The 19,593-nt window shown below is 36.4% G+C and overlaps 1 protein-coding gene across 2 annotated transcripts in view; it reads left to right on the top strand.

The window, feature by feature from the left end:
* Positions 1-15,019: 15,019 nt before the first annotated feature.
* The window catches only part of Tmem196 (transmembrane protein 196), a 77,061-nt gene continuing 72,487 nt past the window's right edge, over positions 15,020-19,593 (top strand). Inside the window, exon 1 of one of the 2 annotated variants that reach the window (XM_087911458.1) lies at positions 15,020-15,999. In XM_087911458.1, coding sequence (XP_087767584.1) covers positions 15,853-15,999 — 147 coding nt within the window. In that variant the 5' untranslated portion in view covers positions 15,020-15,852. Of the gene's footprint in view, positions 16,018-19,593 lie in introns of both variants that reach the window. The other variant, XM_087911457.1, reaches the window with a different exon arrangement.

Genomic DNA, 19,593 nt, shown 5'->3' with positions numbered 1-19,593 from the left:
TCATGTTAGGTATGCTATGAAGATCTTACAAAGAAATATTTAGATAGATGGATGATATGTAAACACTTCAGATACCTACAGAATATATCATTTAATATGATAATAACCTAAGACTTTTTGTGACAGTAAGACACTTCTGCTCCTGGCAACACCAATCTACTTCAGAGAAGATAATGGGCGTTGATGAAATTCCATATGGGGTTGTTTTCTTTATGTCTAAGCTAGCCATGTAGGCAAAGAAACTATCCATGCATCAACTGCTGACAATATACTGTCCAAAGTGTATGAGCAGGACAGAAAAGAATGCAACTTTTAAACTTTGCCAAGTTGAGGTAGGACAATCCCTCAAAATTCCCTGTGAAAATTTGAAACTTACTTCCTGAAGAGCTATTGGATTCTCCCTTGTAGCCCAAGCAACTCTACAGGAAAACTATCATGGGCTTCTCTTATACCAATTCCTGTCCTTGTGAATACTTCACAGATATCTTGATATACTTTCAATAATAACAGTTGACTTCCCCAGCTTCTGGAGGTACAACTTAAGCTAGGGCCATTTGAAGCAGTTTGTATTAAACATTTTGTTCCCACATGCTTAGATGAACTATGGACTACTGAACAATCATTTCTACCACTTACCCCCATGGTCTAATGAGGTCCCTGGTGCACCTGGCACAACTGAGAAGCAGAGCTTTAAATTGGTTTAGAATACATGCTTCAATGACTGTGATTGATGCTAGGAGGCAAGACTGTTATTAGTCTTAAACTATTTTCAGGTTATATAAGTAGTCCTTTCTGTACTTACTCAGCTGACTTGGAGAAACTCTTTTGTGATACCTTCAATGGTGTTACAGAATTATACTCAATAAAATGTTTCTTTCAAGTAGTATTTTTGGGGGACTGCTTTTAGATTGAGTTGGTAAGACAATTAAATAACTGAGACAGCACAGAATGACAGTTGTAACAGAGGAAAGAGTAAATAAATAATGTGATTAATGACACTGAAAACTCTTCAATAAGTTAGCAAAGCAATTAACTCCTTTGTTACTAAAGATTCAGTCCTCTTGTCAGGAGTCCTGGTGGCAATCCCAGTGGCTCCAGAGTATTCTAGTAACCGAAATGCAATGCTCATGCCCTGATTCTGAAGTGTGCTCATTGGGTATCCCAAAAAGACCCAGGAGAGGTAGGCATCCCAGGTAATTTCATTCACCAAGTTGTGGGTGAGTTCGTAGGTAAAAAAGCATTTCAACAATTCAATAACAGTCAGAGCAGAAAGAAGGTAGGTGGCAAAAGAGGAGGCAGACAGAAACAGAGATTGAGGAAGGGAGGGATGGAAAGAGAGAAAAAAGAAAGAGGGAGCATGAACTGAGAGGCAAGATTGAAATGTAACAAAAAGAAGATAAATAAAAGAGAATTTACAGGTCCTGACATCTAGAATAGTTCCATAGAGCTAATTTGTGTTCGGGGTTCATGTTCTTAGACCCACTCTGACATCAGTGACACCAGTAGAAACTTGTAATAACAACACCCAGGTCTTCTATGAGGTCTGGAAGATTAGTTGGTGCCACTTGCTGACACTTCTGTCATTCTACAGCTGAAGCTTACTGCTTCTAGGAACTGAGGAAAAACTGCTACTCACAATATTTATCTGAATAGAACAAAGGAAGCCCCAGAAAACTAGTTGATGGTATCAGTGGGATTACAAACTATGCAAAACACAGAAAAATTATTTTAAATATATACAAAGGTCTAAATATATATTCTAAAGAGACTAAAATTATATACAACTTTTATCTTTGAAATGGGTGCCTAATTTCAAATAAGAATATTGCTAAAATATTTTCTCAAATTATTTGAAAATAATTTTATTATGTCATAAATATAGGTGGGCAATGGTAGCACACACCTTTAATCCCAGCACTCTGGAGGCACAGGAAGGAAAGTGAGTTTGAGGCCAGCCTGTTCTACAAGAGGTAGTTCCAGGACAGGTTCCAAAGCTACAGAGAAATCCTGTCTTAAAAAACAAAACAAACAAACAAACAAACAATCCAAATTATAATACCTGAAGTTCCAACTTTTTATAGTTATGCTATGCTTCTATTATTTACAGCTTTTCTTTTTATATTTGCAGCTTTAGCAATAAATGCTTGTTTGAAAAATTATATTTATTTAAGCTGTACAATGTGGCGATTTGACAAATATCTACATTGTGATTTCATTCCCAAAATTATGGTAGTTATCATATCCATCACAGTTTTTATATATAGCTCATTCAAGGTGAACACTCAAGAAACTTCAAAAATTATACAAAATTATTAACAGTAGTTATCATCCTATATATTTACATTATAATTCCAGAATTTTTTCAGTATCCTTAATCAACATTCTCTCATTTCATAAATCTGCTAGTCCCTCACAGCTACCATTTTCTTTGTATTCAGTCATGTTAGTTTTCACATACTAGTGACACCAAGTGTATTTTTGTATATGTGTTTGTGTGTGTGTGTGTGTCTGGTTTATTTGTCTTAGCATCATGTCTTCTATGAACATCCTTGCTGTCCCAAATAAAAGATTTCCTTCTTTTTGCAGCTGAACATATTCACTTTTCTCTAAGTGGCTACAGTAGAAGACACTTTTTTTTTTTGATTGTGCACCTGTTTCTTTTTCCTCCAGTTGCATCACCTGGATTTTCAGTTGGAAAATTATTTGTTTTCCATTGTTCATTTATGTGTTATGGGTGAAGTAATTATTCCACACTGCAAGGGCAAGCAGGCACATGACCAATGTGTCCACATCCTGAGTCAGAAAGAATTCAGACAAAAATAAGTATTACACATAAAACCACACATACACGTGCATGCACATGTACATGCATATATATATATACACACACAATCATCATCATCTGCAAAAAAATATTGTATATTTGTGCTTCTAATGTTATTTTTTCTCACTAATTATTCTAAATATAAATTCTGACAATACACATTGCAAAGAAGTAGTAAAGGTGAACATTTTGAACTATATTGAATCTTAGAAAGTTCATGTTTTAAGGATCAGTGTCTCTTTCAAAATTCATTGACTTTGAATTCCAAGGGCAATGAGATGTTTCACCTTTGAGAGGCAATTGTTATAAAGCATCTTAAAAGTTGAACTAAGTCATTTATTGGTCAAAGAGAGTGTCCTCTTGTGTTTCTGTTCCTTCCACCATGTGAATGTGTACAATGTACAATGAGACACCTTCACAAAAAATATCATTTTATATCTTTCTGAGTCTGGCATATTTTGCTTAAAATGTTAGTCTCTAGATCCATTTTCATTGAAATGATACTAATTTATCCTGTATGACTGAATAAAACTTATTGTATACTATCAAGCTAAGCTAAATACCTTTTACAAGGTAAACTTTGAGGCAATGTGTTGCTATGTTGCACAGGCTGACATGAATTTCACCTATATAAATCAGATAATCTTAAACTGGTATTTCTGTTTCTGTCTCCATATTCGGAGACTATAGATTTACATTATGGTTGTTGGTGACCATCCTCAACAGAAATACCTCTTGCCAGGCAAGGGGAATGGGGATCAGAAACATAGAAAAGAGGATGATGACATGAATAAAAATAATAAAGCAGAAAGCATAAGTTAGTATCAGCAGGGAGTTCAAATGAATACTGAAATCACCTGCATTTAATTTTCCACATACTTTTATATCCCAGTCCAAAAGGGGGAAGAAGATAACAAAAGACTTCTTTAACATGATACAAAGAACAACTCAAAGCAACACTTTGAGATATCAAGTCATTAGTATTCTGTTGTTTAGGCAGTGAAGACACCCTAGACCAAATATCCTGAAGGCAGCCACTCCCCAGGTTAAACCTCCAGTTACAAAATAAGGAGCAGAAGTATGTTTGCATATCCTGACCATCTGCCAGGATGGAGTGGATCTATCAGTATGTGCTATTTTAATTTCAAAAGAATCAAGTAACCACACTCTGGGCCAAGATGTGTAGCCCTGGTTGTTGTATAAAATTTTGAACAACCTCCAAACTCTCTGACCATCTGACTAGGCAGAAATAAGCTTACACTTTGGGGCCTCCATAATTCCTCCCTTTTTACTAATTTTAATAAAGCCAGTGCTTCTGCAACAGGACAGATGATCATATATATATTTTTTTATCCATTCACCCATTTATTTATATGTAATTCTGTCTGTGTGCATGCCCAAAGGCCAGAAGAGGGCACCAGACCTCACCACAGATGGCTGTGAGCCACCATGTGATTGCTGGGAAACGAACTCAGGACCTATGGAAGAGCAGGCAATGCCCCTAACCACTGAGCCATCTCTTCAGCCCCATGATCATATTTTTTTAGGTGAACACTTTCCCATTTTTCCAGACTTACCCACTTTTGGTACACGCATTTTAGTCATATGCTAGGTCTTAAGTGCCTGGAGGGAGTGGGGATCAAACCCAGCCTCCACAATGGTCTCTGGCTGACTGACATTTTCAAAATTCTCTTTTCACTTCCTGTATGATTTTTCAAACGTGTATTTAGTAGCTATGCATTTATTCTCCCCATTTCTATGCTGTTATTGATTTACTGTTGGCATTGATATCATTCCATTGTGGTCAGCTAAATAAATGGAATATTTTTGATCTTATATATGTAAGACTTTTTTTAAAAAACCTGAAATGTGATCTATTTGGGAGAATATTCTGTGAGCTCTTATTTGCTGATGAGAGGAAGGTTCTGAACCTGTCTTTTGGTCTATTTTTTTCCTTATCAATTTTTAGTCTGCTCTTTACTTTCCAACTTTGTGGGTGGATTATCTATTATTAAATATGTGTTATTGAAATATTCTAATATTATTATATAGTTGTCAATTTGCCCATTGAGTTCTAGAAATGTTTGCTTTATATACTTATATATTTAAGAGCTGACTACACACACATACATATATACATATACACACACACATACACAGTATTCTTCTGTCAAATTGATTATTTATCACTGCATGACTATGCAAAGGCTTTTTTGTCTCCCAATAAAATTTGACCTTGACTATTTCATTTGATATAATTATAATCATGCATCTCTATTTATTCACTATTTGCACAGAGTGTTTTTTTTTTTACTTCTCTTTTAACTTGTGTTTGCTTTTAAAAGTAAAGTTAAGCCCTTATATATGGTGGATTGTCTTATTTGTAAATAATTTACCTCTTCATGTCTTTTGATCAGGGATTTTCATCTATTTATAATTATAGCAATTGATTACTTTTAGTATTCTTCTGTCTTTCTTAATTAATTTTTTTGTAACTTATATCTTGATCATATTTTCAATTTACGATATTCTCCAAGCCTTCCTACCCACCTAACTCTGTTCTCTCTCTCTCAAACAAAAAGCAAAGAAATATAAGAAAAAACAAAGAAAAGAAAACCAAAGTGACTAAAAAAAAGCCAAAATGAAAGAAAAACTATGTGTGCGCGCACGCACACACACACACACACACACACACACACTCACACACACACACTAAACAATGACAACAACAAAAAAACATGGTGTTCATTTTGTGTTTACCAAGGACTTTTTTGGGGGTGACTGTACTGCAGTGTGATTGATATACTCAAGGTCATTACACTGGAGAAACCTAATTTTCCCTTGCCCAATTGTAAATAGCTTCTTGGTATAGTGTGGGACTTTGTACCTGCTTCTTCTCAGTGCTATAGTTTTATCTGGTTTGAACCTGCTCCTTTTTTATGCATATTATCACAAGACTATGAGTTCATATGTACATTAGTCCTGTTGTATCTGGAAGATGTTGTTACCTTGAAGTCATTCACACCTCTACCTCCTAGAATCTTTACTCCTGTTTTGGATAGATCCTGAGCAAGGAGAATAGAAGTTTAATAATAATAATAATAACAACAGCAGCATCCTACTTAAGGGTAACTGTTCCAAATTCTCTCATTTTCTGTACATTGTCCAGCTGTGGATCTCTATACTAGTTCCAACCTCTTGCAAGATAAAAGCTTCTATGATGAAGACCAAGCAAGGCACTGATATATGGGTATAGTAATATTTTATTATGATTCACTGTATTGCTATGTTCTTTTAGCAGATTAGTAATAAAAGGCTTTTCCCCTAAGTCCATGTCTTATACAGTCATAAGTTCTCGGTTAGTTTAACAGTATCAGGTATGTGTTCAATCTCATGGAATGGGCTTTAGAAACCAATTAATGTCATTGGTTGCTCCAATGACATTTGTACTGTAGTATTAGTATATCAAAAAGTATAAACTGCAGATCTCTGTTAGAGGTCCCAGAGATTATAGTTGAGCAATATTTATGTTTACCTTTCTTTTTTTTCAAAGTTTATTAAATTATGAAAGTTTCCATTTCCGACCCTCCTCCCAACACCCTCCCACTCCCCACCTCCCCCTCCTCCTCCCTCTCCATCCCTAAGAGCAGTCAGGGCTTCCAGCACTGTGGGAAGTTCAAGTTCCTCCCCCTCCCTCCAGGTCCAGGAAGGTGAGTATCCAAACAGACTGGATCCCAAAAATCCAGTATATGCAGAGGAAACAAGTCCCAGTGTCATTGTCAGTGGCTTTTCAGAAAGGCTCCAGGCCAGCCACATTCAGAGAATCCGGCCACATTCAGAAAATCTGGTTGGATCACATGCTCGTTCAGTTCCAGTCCAACTGGCCTTGGTGAACTCTCATTAGATCAGTCCCCTTTTATCAGTGGGTGATCACACCCCTCGCGGTCCTGAGTTTTTTTTCATGTTCTTCCTCCTTCTGCCCCTCATTTGGACCATGGGGGGCTCAGTCCGGTGTTCCAATGTGGGTCTCCGTCTGTATCGCCATCCATCGTCGGATGAAGGATCTAAGGTGATAAGCAAAATCTTCATCAGTATGGTTATAGGCCAAGGCCGGTTCAGGCACCCTTTCCTCTGTCCAGAGAACAATCTTATCTGGAAGTATGCAGAATAGCTTCCTTCACTGTGAAAACTGTCTTGATTTCTCCAAGTTCAATAACCTAAGTTTTATTTTCAGCTATAGGTTCTTACCGTCAGGTTATGCAGAATACACAATAGCCTTGGGAACTTTATATGATGCTTAGTCTGTAGACACCTTTGGCCAATGACTGAACAAGATGCATACCACTGAAGGATTTAATAAGAAGTCTAGTTAGAGCAGTCTCCCCCTTATATGGAGACTCTTATCTAGCTTCCTTTCACCCTTTAATACATGTATATATTTTAAGTTTTTATAGCTGTAGATTTCCATTTGACTTCCCCAAATGGCTTTAGTATTGTCCATCTTCATGTTTCCTCCTTTATTCTGCCATCACAGTTCACTATTCTCTGTTTAATGAGATGATCGAGATTTTTTTCATTGTTTGTGTCTTTGTTTTGTCTTTTAGTCTGCTTACTTGCTGGACTTGTGTGTGTTTATGTGCATTTCTTAGATGAATTTCCCTTTCTGTAGGCAATCTCTCCAATCATTGGACTATTTCCTTTATTCAACCAAACATTTTCATTTTATAAAGTCAAATTTTTGGATGGTTGGCTTTATTTCCTGAATCCTACTCAAAAAGTCCTTCCTTAAAGCATTTTGAATTTGACTATACAGTGATCTTTGTTTTGCAGTAAGATAATTGCATATTTTTCTTATTAGTTTGCAGCCTTCCATTTCAACTGGATAGTTTTTCCCTAACATTTCTTAAAAAGGTGATCTAGTGTTCTTAAATTCCCCGAATTTTTATTTTAGGAAATTCTATCCTTTATTTTTAAAAACTTTAGGATTTTTTTAGAACTTTTGATCCATATAAATGTATATGTTAATATCTTGTAATCACCTCTACCAATGAGATTTTTTAAATTTTTTATTTGACTTTCTGTTTAATCTAGGGGCTATTACAAATGTATACTTGGTGTTCATTTTTTTCTTATTTTTCCTCATTTTTATTGTTGTGAATTATAGATTTTGCTCTATTTTGATAGGTATAGTAATCTTGCCTAGCATCTCTGGTTTCTCAGAGTCTGTACATCATCTGTCCAGGCCCTTATTCCTTTTACAATCTCACTGAAAAGTAAAGTGTAATTCTAAAAGGTCTACTTTTATATGTTATTTTTCTTTTCCCTTGAATCATTTAATAGTCTTTCTTTATATTATACATTTAATATTTTGATTATTATGTGCCAAGTGGACTTTCTTTTCTGGGCCAGCTTATTTGGTGTTCTGTGAGTTATGTATACCTTAGTAAGCATATTCTTTTTCAGGTGAAAAAAATTTCTTCTGTGATTTTGTTTAAAATATTTTCTTTACCGTTGACCTGGATTTCTTCTCCTTCTTCTAATTCTATTTTTCTTAGGATTGTTGTTCTCATACCACCAGAGATTTTCTGGATGTTTTCTGCTGGGAGATTTTTAGATTTACCAATTTCTTTGACTGATGCATTCATTTCTTTTATCATGTCTTCAATGTCTGAGACTCTCCCTTCCATCTCTGTATTATGCTGGTGAAGTTTGCTTCCATGCCTGTTTGAATTTCTAAAGTTTTCATTTCCATATTTTCTCCAGTTTGGATTCTTTTATTGATTATATTTTCACCTTCAGATTTTGAACTGTTTTGTTAATTTTCTTTCACTGTATGTTTGTGTTTTCAAAAATTTTCTTATGGGATTTATTTCTTTCATCTTTGAAGTCCTCTATTTATATTAATAAAGACTTTTTGAAGTAGTTTTCTTTTGTTGCAATATGTTTACATACTAAGGGCCTGCTGTGGTAGGGTTCCTGGACTTTAGTGGAGACATACTGCCCTGACTGTAGTTGGTTGGTTTTAAAACACTGATATTTAGGCATCTGCGATTGGGAGGTTTTTAAATAAATCTAGGTGTAGATATCTGGTATTGTAGTTATTGGATATGTGCTTTGTTTTTTAGATTCTGTGGTCCTTTCTGATTCTTAGGAGAGTGTGGTAGCTGTGTTTTGTCTGACATGAAATTCTAGGATCCTGCTAAGTGTGGCCCCTAGGGATTCTTGTAAAATGTATTCCTAGGTAGTGTTAGGTTGGGAGCTCAGGTCCCAGCACCCAGGTGTAGTCTCAACTTCAAATCCCAGCAGGCCAGGTCCTGACCCCTCCCTGTGTCAGGACCACTCCCGAGGGTACTTAAGTGATCCCCCAAAAGAAGAACACGTGGGGGCTGGAGAGATGGCTCAGTGGTTAAGAGCACTGGCTGCTCTTCCAGAGGTCCTGAGTTCAATTCCCAGCAACCACATGATGGCTCACAACCATCTGTAATGAGATCTGGCGCTTTCCTCTGGCGTGCGGGCATACACGGAGGCAGAATGTTGTATACATAATAAATAAATCTTAAAAAAAAAAAGAAGAACACGTGGTCTCCCTTTCTTCCTCCCAAGTTCGCGGTTCCTGGGGCTACCCGGTTTCCCCCACAGAGCGCAGATCTCCCATCAAACCTGGATATTTCTTAATTTGGCTTCTTTTGATTTTGCTTGATTGGGAATTTTTGCATCATCAGGGAGCTCATATTAAGAAATATTCCTAACAGATAGTCGGAGCTAAAATTTAGGAATAGAGATGGATTGAGGAGGAGGGTGAGGTAATCCAAGGGAGGGAGCAAAACAGGATATTCTAACAGGATCTGGTTTGCAGTAAGAAAGCTGCTCATTCATCTGGGCCACCCCAAACCATAATAACCACACAGAAACTATATTACTTAAATCATTGCTTGGCCTATTAGCTCTAACTTCTTATCACCTATCTCTTACATTTTAATTTAACCCATTTCCATTAATCTGTGTCTGGCCACATGGCAGTGGTTTACCGGGTAAACTTCCCAGAGTCTGTCTCTGGCCACAGCTTCATGACTTTTCCCTGATTCATCTTTTTTTCTCCCAGAGTTTAGTTTTTTCCCACCCAGCTCTGTTCCCTTATAACTCTGCTATAGGCACAAAGCAGTTCCTTTATTAACCAAAGATATTCACAGCATACAGAGGGAAAATCCACATCAGGTTCTCTCTGGAATGGGGCAGAAATTGAGGAGAGGCCCTAAAAGAAAGTCTGCTACAGAGCTAGAATTGAGTCTGGATGTTTGGGTTTGATAGATCAGAGAGATAGACTGAAGATCTGCAGTTAGCCTATTTCCTTCCCTGCCAGGAGCAACTTGTGGGTTCCCAGGGAGTGCCTGCCGGAGCTGAGGAATGGGATTAAGCAGAGGAGATTAGGAGGGAAAGATCAGCATGATCCATGGATATCGGGGCAAGGAGAGAAGGGACACCTCAGCTGGTGGTCGTCCTCATAGCTGAGGTGAAACTGGAGGAACTGGATTTGGAGGACCTCAGGGAGAGAAGATCTGTTCTCTGTTTCCTTGGCTTGAGCCCTGAATGGGAATCAGCTTTTCATGCCAATCCTTCTAGGACATTTTTCAGGGTCTGATTTCACATGTAACTTCTCACTAAAATGAGATGTTTATGTATGGGAAAGTTGAATAGAACAGTTCAGAAGAGATTTGTTTTAATCAGACTTGGATTTTATGTTATTGAGGATGTAGGAAGTAGAAGAAAATACTATTTTACTTTATAGCCCCACGGTACAAAAAATGAACAGAATGTCTGCTGTTTTCATTTACTCCCAACAACTGCAATTTGTATGTTGGCTGGACAGAAACGACTTCCTTTGAAATTTGTAAATCTTTGCAAATTCATCCTGCGCATGTGAGCTGATACAGTTGGAGCCTATTAACAGAGGAATAAACACTGCATATTACTGTATTTTCTTGTCACTAATAAACGAAAAAAGAATTTATATTGTTTAAATCCTTAAAATCCTTAAAATTTTCTCATTAAAATCATTTTAAAACATAAGATTAGTTTTCCTACCTTCTGATATAGGCATATTTTACATAAAATAGTTTTAATTCTCCGACATCCTTAATATATTGTGAACTAAATTTTAACAGTTTTTTGCAGCTATTGAGATATTTAGGAGTTCCCCATCAACATCAATTTACCCCAGACTACCGTACTTTATGGATTACCACTTCTATCATATGGTTTTTTCTAATTAGAGATTCATAAATGTATTATTACTTACAAATTGAAATATATACAGAGTAGAAAGATAAAATATTCCAAAGCACTACTTAAAGCACTGATAAAATTAATGTATGATTTATTGTAGAGTTCTTTATATGTGTTTTTCAAAAAATATTATGACACTTTGGTTTATTTATTTGATTTTAAAGTATCCACAACTATAAAAACTTTTAAAATTATAATTTTAATGACTGTCAATGATGTGTCTGGTAGCTTCATTACTTTTTATTTCACTATTATCCATTTTAATTTTTTTTTAAGAATAATAATGTAATTAAAATTCCTATATGGAAATGTTTTATATCAACTAGAAAAAATTCAAAAGTTGGATTATTGACTCAAAAATGATAGGTTAGGTAATATTATTGCTAAATATATTTTAAAATATACCCATTTATTCTCATAGTATTTGTAAGAATTGTTGTTTCATTTCTTCTTAATAATGCTAATTGCTATCTTAGAATAAATGTTTCTGGTGCACTGGGATAACTAATTAATTGTAGCATTTGCTTACTATCTAGTCTAGAATCTTTAAACATTTTTAACTCCATTTGTTTGTGCTGAGCCCACAAGTATTATACAGTAAATGGACAGCTGACAGACCTATTGGACTAATCCATGGGAAGGGTATATGTACAAACCCACTTGGACCAACTTGTTTTTGCAGAGCTATGGGCACAGCTGTCTTTTTGATAAGTTACTGTCAATTCTGTAGAAATCTTGTGAAATTTTGACATTTCTCCCTTCTATTATATCCCAACAGTATATAAACCTGACTTTTCCCAGAGGGCAACCAGATAACTTCTCCCTCCACAAAGAATCCATGGTATGAAAAGAATTCACTCAGTCAAACATTTGTTCTCATAGCCAAAATCTACATAAAAGTAGTCCCCTCACAAACTTTCTTTATTGACAGTACTCACTGACAAGAAAGGAGCCTCATACATGAGGCAATGTGTCTGCTCTAACAGCAGACTCAGGAAGGTATAATCTACTGATCCTTTACTTTAACCTAACAAGCTACTAACATTCTGTATTTACCCTTCTCCTCGGTTTCAACTAACATACATAAGATAACCAGGAAATTAACTGTTTATAAAGAAAAAGGCCTGAGTCACTAAAACTAGCTTCAGAGAGAAAAATTCTAACTTGAGCACCCTTCAGGAGTCAAAAGGAAGGTCCCCAGGAGAGATTCCTTTTAATTCAACCAGCCAGATGCTAATGCAAATCAAGTCAGCAAGTTAGTTCCCAGAGACAGGGGAACTTCACAGCCACAGGCCCTCTGAAACACAAGGTGCCTCCTTGCCAGATTGACCGGATTTTGTAACTTTCTGAAAATGCATGCAAGATACTATTGTTACCACCTGTTTGTTATTATTTTAAGGTATAAAAATTACCTGTAATATTTTCTGAGAAATTGTTTCCATTCTTATTTTAATAGCTACTAGTGTAAGAAAAAAAAGAAACAAATGCTTCATTTTTAAACTGTAATCTTTTTTCTTTATGTCTTCAAAATACTCAGTAAAAACAAGGAGAATCATCATGTGGATTTGTTGTCATAAGATTAAATGAATAAAGTCCAAATGAATAATGGTTTGAAAAGATGTTATTGTAATTACAACAGTTTGGATCCAAAAGGTATCCCCATTGGCCCCAGCTTAACATTAAATAGTGGGATCTTTCACAATCATAGCCCAGTTGAAGGTCTTGGGTTATGTGGAATGTGCCTTCCCCGCCCCGGTGGCTTATGAAACTTTCATCTCTTTTTTTTGGCCAAGGATTAGATAGGTTTTCTTTTCCATGTTCTCCCTCCCTTCTCTGCTGCCTCATAACAAGCCTCAAAGCAGCAACGCCTAGCAATCAGGGCTTCAAACTCCTAAAACTGTGAGAAGATATTTTTTCCTCTTTTTAAGTTGATTATCTCAGCTATTTGTTACAATGGCAGCAAACAATGACAGTGGATTTTTCCAGTCGCTTTTTATGTTTGTATACAAGGTATTTACAAGCATCTGCTCAGCAAGTTTTATGCCATCTTGAAATTAAACAAAGTGAAAGGAGCAATGGCAGATTGAGATATGCATGTCAGTCTCTGGACACACGGATGAGCCATGACAGAGACTTTTCTGGAAATAGAACTAGATAGACAACTGGTTTTTTTTTTTGAGACCAAAATTCTGATTATAACTATAAATCATGCACTGAATAGTAAATAAATGAAAAGAAACTGTTAAATGCCTTCTTATGAACTACTGTTAAACAGACTAACAGCATTTACTTGGTAGTGTCTTCATACCTTCTATGATTTCTATTGTTTTTCCCATATCCTCACCTGCCTCTGACTCTTGAATGAGGGGATTAAAGATATGCACTATCACTTCCTGATCTATATTTCTCTTTTTAATTCTATATTTTTTCCATCACATGCTTACAGTTCTGGTATTAGGAGTATTCACATTAGACAGCTGGCTATTGAGGTTCACCTGTGAGTGTTCATGTTTTGTAATTAGTTTGCTGTTCTATAAACTACTATGGCAGAAGGGAAAGGCTTGTTAAACAATATTTGTTATCTAGGAATATGAATATCCGGAATATGGGAGTAGCATCAGTGAGTCTTCCTTTGTGATCAGTATATATGATTGAGTATACAGTATTTAAATATCATAAATATTGCTATTTGAGAAATTCTGATAACTGGCTATTTGAGGGGACTATTTTGAGAAATGAAAAATAATATGACTTCAATAGTTATCAGTCAACATAAATATGTCAGTTGTGCTCTAAATATTACAATAAAGATTTATAAATGTTTAATAACTTGCAATCATTTTTTGGTTTTATGTCAATTTAGAGGCATGTGATTCAAGTTTCAAAACTTGTGGAACAAACATATCAAAAAGCAATAAATGAGATTATAGAAGCAAAACTATGAAGCAAGTCCTGAGTTAAATGTTTAAAGGTGAAACTGACACTTCTGCTGCAGAATTAGGGCTTCTGTTTCCTCGACATTGCAGCTTCAAAAAAGAAAAAAATGAATATGTGGTGTGCTTGGGCAGAAGATACCCTCAAATTGTGGACTGTAACAGAACCCCCTTTATTTACGTTTTCTTTCACTTTATCTCTAACTAAAGAACTAGTTTCTGAGAAGGATGATTGGTGGATCTGTACCTCAGAACCCTCACCATTCTGAATTTCTTTGATGTAACATTTTGAGATGTTTTCCTTGGGCAAAATCGTTGAACATAAAACTGGTCAATTCATAGAATTTCCCTATATCTAGAATCCCAAACTGTATCACAGAAAGCAACAAAATTACACAAGCCGTGCTTGAACCTCTTCCATAATGATTCAGAGAAACTGAAGATAGTCAAAAGCAGTGATGTACTAGATAAAGCATTTTCTTTGTAAGTAAGTAATGCTTGTTTTCGAGTAGTACTTAAGTATATGTATCTCGAGTTTTCAGTCTTATTTTTTCAGTTCTTATCTTTCCCTATCTACAGGTTTTTTTTTTTTTTCAAAGTAAGAACACAGGATCTCTCTCATGCTGGGTCTGACTATGCATCTCAGAATGTGTGGGCACATGGCTATCAAGGGAAGTGTGTCTCCAACTCCTTCCCCTCCTAGTACAAAAGGTGCCAGGAAGTGATGGCAGAGAGTGGATTCTCTCTTTTAATGAACAAGCTTCAGCGTGGGCTCACTGGGACACAGGATTTTTTAAAAATAAGGGTCCCCTGGAATTTTTGTGTAAACAGCAGTCTGATTTCTCGCCATTCTGGTACACTTAGCTTTCTTTTGCTGTATATTCCCCAAGCGGAAGAAAATGCACGTGGAGGAAAGTTTTGCATCGAATGAGCCCACATTGACGTAGGCATTAGGCATAGCCACCTCTCCTGACTGGGTAGGACCAGGAGGAACGGAGTAGGGGAGATGCAAAAGTATAGAGTTTGGGACCCTGTTTTGGGTTCAGGGGCGGGGCGAGCAAGGGGTCAGCAAGAGTATTCTTCCAAGACCCACAAATACATTAGGATTTTTCTTCCTCCATCAGTCGCCTAAGCCCCAATGAGGTCATAGCTATGAGAGAGAATCAGATCAAAGAAGAGGACAACGACGGAGGGAAAAGAAAAAGACGGAGAGGCCATCAGACAAGGTCGCTTTTTCTAGCCACAAGCAAGTGCTAGAAATGTGGTGCTGAGTATAATCAACCTGCTCTGCCTGGAGACCTAGGAATTCACAGAAGCACTTTGCGCTGCCAGGAAAACAAAGAAGAGGAGGCGAGAGGACTGGCGGAGAGGGATTGTGAGCAGTCCCTTTATCTTTAGGAAACAAAGCTCGCTTCCTCTGCTGGGAAACAGAAGGAAGCCTGAGAGGTGCCGGGGAGCTCCTGGGAGCCGAGAAACCAGATGCAGCAGAACTCTGTACTGTGCCATGTGAACTGCCTGGCTCTCCAGAGCCCAGCTCCCCAGTGTTGGCTTTTGGACTCCCACCCATCGCCGGCGGTTGCTGTGTGAACGTGCCAGGGGTTGGAGCAGCTCTTTCTGGCCTGGCCGCAAAAACGTTGTTTTTCTGGCTCTGGAAATCCAGACCTTGTGGATAATGTTTTGGTGGTGAAGAGAGAAAAGTTTGAAGATCTGGATTGTGGTAGGGGGTGGAAGGGGCTAAGGAGGACTTTGGAAGAAGGAAAGTGGATGATTGGCTTCCTTCTCTGAGCTGAAAGGAATGATGACCCAAGGAGGATGTGCACCAGCAGCCAGATCATTGGGAGCCTGTTAGTGCTCTCTGTGCTGGAGATAGGTCTGGGAGTGTCCAGCGTCGCCGTGGGGGCAGTCAGTTTCAGCCTGGCCCTCCGAGAGCACACACCGCAGCTTGGAGACTCGTCCCCGGTATGGAGCGGGGTGTGTGTACGTTGAGCCATTTCACTCTCTCTTTACCTCTTTTTGGGATGGTCAGTGTGCGTGCCTTAGTCACTGTCTCCTGGGGAATCAAATTATAATTCTCCTCTGCCTGTAGGTTCTCATTGACAAGCTCCACAGAATTATACGGCCATTTCTATGCGTTGGGAAAGCTTATTTCCTCTTACCCGGGCTTAAGACGCAATTGAATGGCTGGCTTTAAATCTTAGTGGAGGATCAGTATTTACTTGCTCATTCTGCAAAAGACTGACCAGTGTTAATCATTGCAAGGCCACACCTGCTAAGGGCAAACTCACTTGTTGTTTATATCTGTTACTGAAAATGTTACGTCATTTTATTGTATCAAGAGCAAGCAGGGGTACTTATCTGTTTACCTGTAGGGAGTATAATCAAGGTGCACTGATGCAACAGTAATAGGAACAAAGGAAAAAGTCAGTTTAGACTTTAGAAGATCTGAGAAGGGGTGAGCATCATTCCAGAAAGCTCTACTTTGAATTTGCCTTGCTACCTTTCTGTTATTCACATCGGAATAGTCTGTTGTTCTAGGCCATCAGTTATACAAAGGTAAGGAATGTAATATCATTCTAATTGTAGAGTAATTCACTTTAAAAACTGCCTACCTGTTCAGAAAATAATTTCATTTTCTTCAGGTCAGGGCGTAAGTACAAGCATCTTCTTTGGCCATATAGAATAAATTATAATGAAGCAGATCCTTTGCTGCCACCAACAATTAATAAACTAATTACCTGATCATGAAAAAAAGCCACCTCTCTTTGTCCATGCTTGTGCATGTCCTCTCTGTCTGTCTGTCTTTCTCTGTCATGTATGTCTCTCTGTGTGTGTATGTTCCATTTCCCTTCCTTTCCTCCTTCTCGCTTCTCAGATCTACCATTCCCATCTGTGTCGCTAGATCGATTGTATTTTCTGCATAATTCACTAGGAGGCAATTCTGTTGTCAACAATCCATACTGTATTTACCAATAATAATTTCAACAATGAATTACTAAGAGAAAGACCATTACAGAGTTTAAGAAAATAGATTGAGAAGTCATTCATAAAAGATGCTCCGGCTCTCTGAGTACTGTGAAATTAGATTTTATACTTCACCCCTCAGGAGAAACACATGCTTATAAATTAGGTTTTATACTTCACCTCCCAGGTGAAATTTATATGTTTATAAATTGCAGAACTTAAAAGATTTAAAAATTCAATTGTAAAATTGAATTCCCCAAAAATCATTTTCCTTAAATTTCCATAAATTTGCATTAACCCCCATTAACTACCTTGTTCTTTATAGTGGGAATGTTGCTAATGTAGGTACTCAGTTTGAGTTTGAAAGAATAAGAGGCACATCTTAAATTTCACATCTAATGTGTTGCTGTAAATAATTGAGAGTTGTGTTTGTGTAATTATTAACATTTTTACTGGACAACTGTCAAAGAGCAATGCCAACACATAAGGAAAGGGGGAAATTTGATCTCCTGATGACTAGGGAAAGAGAAGCTTCACATACACATGTGCCATCCCATTCCTTAAACATGAGAAATTGAGTGAATTGAAGCAAACTCTCTTTAAATAATATATTAAAATTATTTTATCTTTAATATCTTTGGGCAACTGTTAGTTTGTTATTTTAAAAACATAGTTAACTTTTACTCCCTCCAAAACAGGCTATTATATGAATGAGCTAATATATGCCATATGAAATAAAACTTTTGAACTGGCTCAGAGAAAAGAAAACAAGTCATTTATATTGATAGAGTCATTACTATGAACAATTACTTAAACTTCAGTTTTTTTACAGTATGCACAATTCACCAAAATTCCTGGAAGAATAGTTTTGAATACTATAATATGGTTCAGTAAATATCAAATTTTTAGTAAAAATCAATTGAATGAATTATTTTGAAACTAAAATGTTCAAACAGTTACTCAGTTATTTTAAGTTCAAAAAAGGCAAAAATACAAATGTGCAAAAAAATAAATTCCCAGTAGGAATCATCATGGTTTTCAAGTTTTAAATTTGCTAAGCATATTATTGAAATGGTTTCAAATGCTTTTGTGATATATTTGGACAATCTTTTCATTCCTTCTTTGGTAAATCAATATAACCAATATTTACAGAGAGCTCACTATTTTGAGAAGCATTTTATTACTAAGAAGCTATAAAATATGAGTGAGAATACAATCTTCAAAGGGTATCACCTGGCAAAGGAAATAAAATGGGTATATCACTAGCACTGGCAGAAGAAATTACCCAGTTACCTCAGAGAGAAATGGGATAAAAAAGGAAGAGAAAAGTGAAATACTCATGGAAGTACTAATGACATTTAAGGTTTCCTGGAGTTGATCTGATTTTAGTATGTCAAAGCATGACATACTCAAGGTAAGGTCTTAAGACAAACTAACTGGATGCAAATCCCAGAACTATCATTATGTAGTTGGGTGACTAACAAGTTTCCTCAAGCCAAAAAAAAAAAAAAAAAAAAAAGAGGGTTGGCACATGAATCAATTAATAATGAGCAATCTCATAAGCATGAAGTAAATGGTAACAACTATTTCTGGATACCCTAGATTGCAGAGGTGGGTATAAGAACGGAGAACTCCTGGGACAACATGGATTGAGGCAATGAACTAGAATGGAATATGATAGAAAAACTCACTGGCTTTTCATAAGGTTTAGGTGTATGTAAAGAAAATAAAAATAGGAAAATTGATAGTGACAAGACAATGACATGCTGGGTGCCAGGCGGAAGCAATAAATTTTCTCATGTTTCTCATAATCATCATCATAATAGCAATTCTTACATCACAAAGAGACTCTAGGAAGACAGAAGGGAGCTCAATATAAAAATCATTAATTTCTCTAAAAATTTATAAATTAAAAATCTGTATTTTCATAAATATGAAGGAGATCTGCAATAATTAACCTGTCAGAATGTAGAGTCTAAATAAGTCTGTGTTTTGATTAGTGTATGAAGTTTGAATTCAAAACATTTATATCATTATTACAGATTTCTGAATTAAATTTACAGTCAGTGGAAATAAAGGTTGCAGTGTGGAGGATTATTTTTATAGAAAGAGACTGAAATCATATGTAGTATATGGACGTTTTAGGAAACTATATAATTATTTGGTCTCAAATATACTAAGGTTTCAATGGCTTAAAATAAAGTTACACAAAGGTAAAGGGCTTTGAGTATGTAACATACATGCTTACAGTGATGATTTTCTGGCACTATTTTACAATCAGAAAAAGGATATTCTACCATCAATACTAAAAGTGAGCAAAATTAGAAGGAAAAAGATATAATTTCATTTAATGGAGAATAAAGGATACAGATTTCCATAGCATTTTTGTTCTTCCTTGATACTTCATTATAGCCAAGAAAATCATAGTTAAACCAAAAAACAATAATGCATAACTGTGAAGTTACAGTGAATGAACCATTGAGTAAGCTGCTTTGAAAAGACAGAGATGTGAGGCAGAATTACTTTGAAATACTTATTAGATGAAATTTATTGACATGGTTGTGTTTCTAAGTTGCTGTGTGTGTCACTAAT

Source organism: Myodes glareolus, chromosome 11, assembly GCF_982192425.1.
Source record: "Myodes glareolus chromosome 11, mMyoGla1.1, whole genome shotgun sequence".
NCBI classification, from domain to species: domain Eukaryota; kingdom Metazoa; phylum Chordata; class Mammalia; order Rodentia; family Cricetidae; genus Myodes; species Myodes glareolus.
The sequence above is the reverse complement of the archived record's forward strand: the minus strand, read 5'-3'. Positions and strand labels throughout refer to the sequence as shown.